The sequence below is a fragment of the Colias eurytheme genome, chromosome 12 (assembly GCF_061535395.1).
Source record: "Colias eurytheme isolate Ceu_HAF_F1 chromosome 12, ilColEury1 Martin Lab GWU primary, whole genome shotgun sequence".
Taxonomy (NCBI): domain Eukaryota; kingdom Metazoa; phylum Arthropoda; class Insecta; order Lepidoptera; family Pieridae; genus Colias; species Colias eurytheme.
Genome location: NC_142991.1, coordinates 65,697 through 73,049, shown reverse-complemented (window position 1 = coordinate 73,049; position 7,353 = coordinate 65,697). Strand labels below are relative to the sequence as shown.

At 42.2% G+C, this 7,353-nt stretch overlaps 1 protein-coding gene across 1 annotated transcript in view; it reads right to left on the bottom strand.

The window, feature by feature from the left end:
• Nucleotides 1–763: 763 nt before the first annotated feature.
• Nucleotides 764–7,353, bottom strand: part of LOC149903721 (uncharacterized) — a 49,202-nt gene continuing 42,612 nt past the window's right edge. The window contains exons 7-9 of the mRNA XM_090107635.1: nucleotides 5,307–5,533; nucleotides 2,172–2,333; nucleotides 764–1,993 (exon numbers count right to left, since the gene is read on the bottom strand). Coding sequence (XP_089963761.1) covers nucleotides 1,480–1,993; nucleotides 2,172–2,333; nucleotides 5,307–5,533 — 903 coding nt within the window. The 3' untranslated portion in view covers nucleotides 764–1,479. The remainder of the gene's footprint in view (nucleotides 1,994–2,171; nucleotides 2,334–5,306; nucleotides 5,534–7,353) is intronic.

The following is a 7,353-nucleotide window of genomic DNA, read 5'->3' as shown; positions in this document are numbered from 1 at the left end:
ACGGCCTCCGGGGGAGGGGCCGTGGGTTATGTCGGATTCCTACCGACCAAAACCCCACTGTGTTCCGTCAAGACGCATATTGGTAGAATTCCTCCATGACCCCCGCACTACGGCTTGCTCGAACAGTATACCTACTATTTTCTGTAGATTGACACTTTTAAAAATTCGTTATATCTTTTGAATGGAATATCCAATTCTTTTCATTTAAAAAGTATTTTGCTGGTATTGAAACAGTCTATAATAAAACATCATTTAATGGGATAAGGATTAATATATGTGTATCGATAACATGGTTTGATTACTGTCGGCACTTCTATTTACTTTGAAAACGTAAAAAAGTTGTTGTAGTAACATAACTACTGAAGATGGACATATGGTATCGCGGACTTTCTTGTAGATATTGATCCATTCTATAATACCGTAGAACATTTTTTTGTTCTATCTTCAATAGATTCCGCAGCGCACGCGATGACAGATTTTTTATTGAGGATTTTTGTACACCTTGGGTTACATTATTGCATTTTTGGTAAGGATCTCTAATTTTTTTGAAAATGCAATATAGCCTATGTTGCTCAGTAAAGATGCAGCTTTCTAATGGTGAAAGAATTTTTGAAATCGGTCCAGTAGTTTTTGCGTGAAAACCATACATACATACATACATACATACTTACAAACTTTTCCTCTTTATAATATTAGTATAGATATATTACCAATATAAAGTAGATATCAAAAATCTTATAGGATATCAAATAAAACCATAGTAACTTTCATAAATTCGATCTATTTTATAATATATATATATTAGCGATACACAACTTAAGTCAAAACGAGGGACGGGATAGATCATCGAAATCATCATATAATATACACAAACAATAACAACATAATATAACAAATATACGTCGCACGGCCGGCGAGCCTCACACTGACGAGTTCCAGTACAACACGCGGCACGCAACGTTACGCAGCAACACGCAACGTTACGCAGCAACACGCAACGTTACGCAGCAACACGCAACGTTACGCAGCAACACGCAACGTTGCACGGCAACACGCATCGGCGAGTCCGCCGGCGACGAAACTCCATAGTCGCTACTGTGTACACCACTCTACCGAAGACGTACTTACAATAATATATTACATTATACAAGACTCGCTTAAAATATAACTCACTGGCGCACTTTTATTAACTCTTTGAATCCTCTCATATCACAACACTAATGCTCGGCGGCACTTTTCCCACTGAGTCCAGAATAAGGATAGAAAGTAAAAGAAATACATATATAACGTACACTTAATTACTTCGTTTAAAGTTACGATCGTACCCTAAGGTGACATTTCGGCAGTGAATACTTTAAAATTGGCAACGTCGAGGGCGGGTACAGTCAACGTATCGCGAGGCTAGGGGCGCGCTCCGTCGCGCGGTCACACGGTGGTCTCGCGGTCCACGTGGATGTACTCGACGGAGCGCTCGCGCCGTCAGGAGGACGCCGCCGACGAGGCGCGCGAGCCGTCGTACAGCAGCTCCTCCGTGAAGCGGCGGCCGGCCGCCAGCGCGCCCAGCAGGCGCTTGTCGCGGCGCGCGCGACGCCGGCGCAGCGCGGCCGCCAGCAGCAGCGCCAGCAGCGCGGCCGCCGCCAGCGCGCCCGCCGCGCCCGCCGCCGCCGGCGCGCCCAGCGCGGCCAGCAGGCGCGCGCCGGCGCCGCACGCGCCGCGCTCGTCCGCGCCGCCCGGGCAGTCGGCCGCGCCGTCGCACCACAGCGCGCCCGCCATGCACGCGCCCAGCGCCGCGCACTCGCGCGCGCACAGCGACGAGTTGCCGCCGCCCGCGCGCCACACCTCCATCCACGCGAAGTGCGCGGCGCCGGGCTCGCGCGCGGCCCACGCCACCAGCAGCGCGGCGCTGCGCCCGGCGCCGCGCCGCCACCACTCCTCCGTGAACACGTGCACCGTGCGGCCGTCGTCGTCTCCCGGACATATCGCCTTCACCAGCCTACGGAACGCGGTTTATATTATGATACATTTTAATGCTTGTTAAGATTTTATTATAATCCATTTTCTTAATTGGTTGACACGTTATTTTTTGGCGGTCGGTGGTGCGGCAGGCAGGCTCGGCTTCGGGCGGCAGCTCCTCGCCCCGCGCGCGCATGGACACCAAGCGGAACACTCACCGAGAGGTGTGCGCGTCGTACACGAGCAGGCGGTTGGTGGTGCGGCAGGCGGGCTCGGCGCCGAGCGGCAGCTCCTCGCCCCACGCGCGCAGGAACACCGAGCGGTTGCCGCGCGCCTCCAGTAGGAACGGTGCGGGGCCACACTCCGACATGCGGTTTGAGCTGCACCGCATAATATTCAATTTACTATACTTGTTGGTTGGAATTTAGTGACCGCATCTCAAGAAAAAATAATTTTACTGTATATAAAAAAATGTAGGTAGCATTTCGCCTGTTCCCGTCCACTTAATGCAGTTGGAAAGTTTGAAGGAGAAAATAAAAATTTTCCAGTACAAATTTTAATTCAAAATGTATGTAACGTGTTCATTACATAGTCTTTTTTAAGATTTACTTTCAATTGTGTTCAAAATATCATGTGGCTTTTATTTATTTAGACAAACAACAGAAATAGGCGTTTTACCCAGTTCGCGTCCAAAAAATCCAGTTTGCGTCCACCCGTGGACCACTTCGCGTCCACAAGCTTAGAAAAGGAATTAAGATTGTATTGGGTGATATTTAATAAGATAAATGCAAATAAAATTAGATTTTAACAAATTCTTAATTCTTCTTTAACCGGCCAAATGCGAGTCGGACTCTCGGGTTCACTGAGGGTTCCATATTAACCTGTTTTTTTTTCATATGTTATGACCGTAAATGATTATTTTTTCAAAGTTTCCCTTATTTGTGCTATAAGACATTGTATCGTACCAAATTTCAAGAGTTTGTGTTCACGTAAAGCTCCCTGTATTTTTATTCTCTTCCGAATGTCGAAATTTGCGAAAATTTGCAGAATAAACGATGTTAGTGAACTTAGCAGATCATTTTTAGCAGATCAAAAAAAAATGTGAGTTCTTATCGCGTGCAGTTGAGTTCTACAGTTCCTGATACTTCTTAGAAATAGTTCTGGCGTTTTTAGCTTAAAAAACGACATTTGAAAAAACCCGACCTGGACCCGGCTTAACGTGATGCTAAGACGTAATGCTACGACGTGATGCTACGACGTGATGCTACGACGTGATGCTACGGCGTGATGCTACGCTGTGATGCTACGGCGTGATGCTACGGCGTGATGCTACGGCATGTGTTACGGAGTGATGCTACGGCGTGATGCTACGGTGTGATGCTACGGCATGATGCTACGGCGTGATGCTACGGCATGATGCTACGGCATGATGCTACGGCGTGATGCTATGGCATGATGCTACGGCGTGATGCTACGGCGTGATGCTACGGAGTAATGCTACGGCGTAATGCTACGGCGCGATTCTACGGAATGATGCTACGGCATGATGCTACGGCATGAAGCTACGGCATGATGCTACGGCATGAAGCTACGGCGTGATGCTACGGCGTGATGCTACGGCATGGTGCTACGGCGTGATGAAATATGACATAAATAAATTTTCTAGTGTTTCATTTTACGCGAGTATTTCTAAAAAGTATCAGGAACTGTAGAACTCAACTGCACGCGATAAGAACTCACATTTTTTTTGATCTGCTAAAAATTATCTACTACGGGAAGTTGGCAGATCATTTTTTCAAATGTCGTTTTTTAAGGTAAAAACGCCAGAACTATTTATAAAAAGTATCAGGAACTGTAGAACTCAACTGCACGCGATAAGAACTCACATTTTTTTTTTTGATCTGCTAAAAATGATCTGCTACGGGAATTTGGCAGATCATTTTTTCAAATGTCGTTTTTTAAGGTAAAAACGCCAGAACTATTTCTAAAAAGTATCAGGAACTGTAGAACTCAACTGCACGCGATAAGAACTCACATTTTTTTTTTGATCTGCTAAAAATGATCTGCTAAGTTCACTAACATGCATAAACGGTTGTATCTTTTGATTGCATTGGCTCCACAGCTTGAAGGGACCGTAGACTTGAGTATTCATATAGTATTCATATTATAGTCATTATAAATTTCAGCCATATACCTCCACGCATTCCTGAGAAAAAGGGTCTTGACAGACAGACGGATATCAAAGTGGTTCGATTCGGTAGTAGGTTCGGAATCCTAAAATCAACATTATTATTAGGAAACTGAAAATACCGAATTATATAAATAAAAATTAACAATAAACAAAGTTACGTTATGTACCCTATTTAACCTACCCATTTTTTAGTTTCTAATGAATTAAATTTATTTTTGTTTATATTCCTCTTATTTTCTTATTGACTTTTTGACACTCATTCTCATATCATAAAAAAATTTGCTGAAATTTCACTGAAAATGTACAATCCATTATAAATTACATATTTTTACAAACAATTCATTGCTACGTAATGAAAAACAAGTGGACGCAATAATATGTTCTATTGTCATGCCCTGTAGGTATAGTTTGCATCGTCGCAATATGGAAGTATTACAAATTCGGTGAAGTAATTCGCGTCCATCTTATTTTAGCTGTTAATTGTACAAGAAATAAGCTAATTCATAATCCATACTATTCCATTTTTTGTTAGCAAAGTTACATATTCAAATATTCACATAAAACAATAAGATACTTACCGTCAAACGCACCGCTGCACACTATTTTTTTCTTAAAATCCCGTGCGTTTGTGCTTTCTCGTTGAATAGTCAAAATTAAATATTTTTTTTTAATATGATAGGCTGTGTGCAGGCAATTTTTGTGTATGTGTGCATGTCTCTGATACATTGAGGCTTAGAGCATTAAATCACCAATGCTCTAAGCATTGAGGTATTGTCGAATATTTTACTTATTACAATTTTACTTAAAAATATAGATATTTTCGTAAATTTTCTAAGGGATATCCGCAAAATGGACGCGAATAGACATATGGACGCGAACAGGTGAAATGACCCTATTAAAAAGACACATTCCATCATTTTTAAAAAGAGAGAAATCTACATTCATAGATTTTCGAGATTCGAAAAGACTAAAATCTGTTAAAATCACCTTGTACTTATAAGTATATGTACAAGGTGTAATTTTAACTCCTTATAATAATTGACTCTAACGATCTATGCAATATGCAATATATTGCATAGATCGTTAGAGTCAATTATAAGGAGGAAATCATAAAATGAGGAAACGTAAAATAAAAGGAAAGGAGCAGCCCGGCTGACGGCACCTGTAGGGGTAGAGCAGGTGCACGTGCTGGCCGGGCGGCGGCAGGCGGCGGCGCGCGGCGCAGTCGGGCGGGCCCGCGCGGCGCCGCCACTCGCCGCGGAAGTGCACGTGGCGCTGGTCCTCCGCCGCGCTCAGCGCGCCCGCCACCAGCTCCAGCTCCAGCGCCGGCCCGCCCGACGCCGCGCTCCACGGCGCGCTGCTGTTGTCGCACAGGCACGCCACCGGCACCTGCACAGCCGTCACTCACCGTTGCGAACTTCCGATTGCGGGTTCTTGCAACTCAATTTAGAGCAGACAAATTTACAAACGCTTCCAAAGAACACAAAACCTCATACCGCAATAAGACATTGATATTCAATTTTAAGTAAGAAAAACCCGACATTGTCAGTAAAATAATGTAAATGCTGACAGCTCTAATTATTTTTTTTTTTAATAGGTCCACCATACTGGACTTAGCACTACAAAAGTAGAAATGCTTATTCTATGATACATCACAAGTAATAGGTGCTAGACCTTCTAGAGGTGAACACAGCCTGCAATAATGTACGCGAATACATATTTACATTATTACCATATTAACATAATTTAGAAAAATAACATTATGGATGAATAATTTAAATACAGTATTTATACAATTTTGGAAACTAAATTTTTAAATGAATTTAAGGATGCGCTAAATATATCGACGTTATTACATATTTCGTTGTAAGCTGAACACATGCGGTGCAATGACGAGTGTTGAGCGTAGTTTGTACGACAAAAGGGAAGACTAAACGTTTTCATGTTAGTGGGACGGCTGAATGGCCTTGGTACATGTATGTTAATTTTTCCCAATAATTGAGAATTATCTATTTTACCATTTATAATTTTGTAAAGTAACACGATATAAGAAAGGGTCCGTCTGCTTTCAAGTGATTTCATTTTAAAGTGCGTAAGTCTAGAAGAATAAGACGTTAGGTTACGGCAAAGGTTGTGAGCGAAGGTTAGGTGGTACAGGAATTGTTTCTGTATCCGTTCCAACCGCTGTATGTGTACGGCATAAGTAGGATTCCACACAGGGCTACAGTATTCGAGGAGAGATCGTACGTAACAATTAAAAAGCAATACTGGTACTTCAGGGTCATTAAAGAATTTGGTCTGTCTAATGATGAAAGGCGTGCGGTCCTTGTTGCTACCGAGTCTATGTGCTCGCGAAAGTCGACTTTTGTATCCACCACTACACCGAGATCGCGAATGTTCGTGACTTCACCGATTGGAATGTTGTCAATAGAGTAAGTTACATGAAGTGGATTTCGTTTCCTTGTGAATTTCATATGATAACACTTAGATACATTAAGGTACATGTTATTTATTGCGCACCATAATGTAATGCTGTTGATATCGTTTTGTAATGCAAAAGTATCTTCATAGTTTTTGATTACCCTATACAATTTGAGATCGTCGGCGAACATTTGGTACTTAAACGTAATGTTGGCACCTAGGTCGTTTACGTATAGTAGAAAAAAGAGAGGACCGAGGTGAGAGCCTTGAGGTACACCTGAGGGTACTGGTCGAGCGACTGACTTGTAACCTCTGAGTATAACTAATTGGGACCTATTACGAAGATATGATTCGCACCATCTGAGCAAAGAGCCACAAATACCTGCGTGGAATAACTTTTGGACAAGAAGGATATGGTCGACCATGTCAAATGCCTTGGAGAAATCTGTATAGATAGCATGAATTTAATTTTGATTTTCGATTTCTTCATCGATATGTGTGTTGACAGGGGTCAAACAGTGGTTTAAGATGAAAGTAAAATCTGTTGTAAATTATAGATTCGAACAGTTTATCCATGGCTGACAGTATTGATATTTATAATTAGACTTTTGCAAAAAAATTGCCAATTTTAGTCGAAATGTATAGTTTTCTGACAAGAAATGAAAATCCTTATTATCCAAGTTTTCACCTTGGTGAGAAAAATCAACATTTTTAATGAAAATTAAAAAAAATCATGAAATGTTTTTCTTTTTTATTAAAGACCTTAAAATGAGCTATAATTCTTCCAT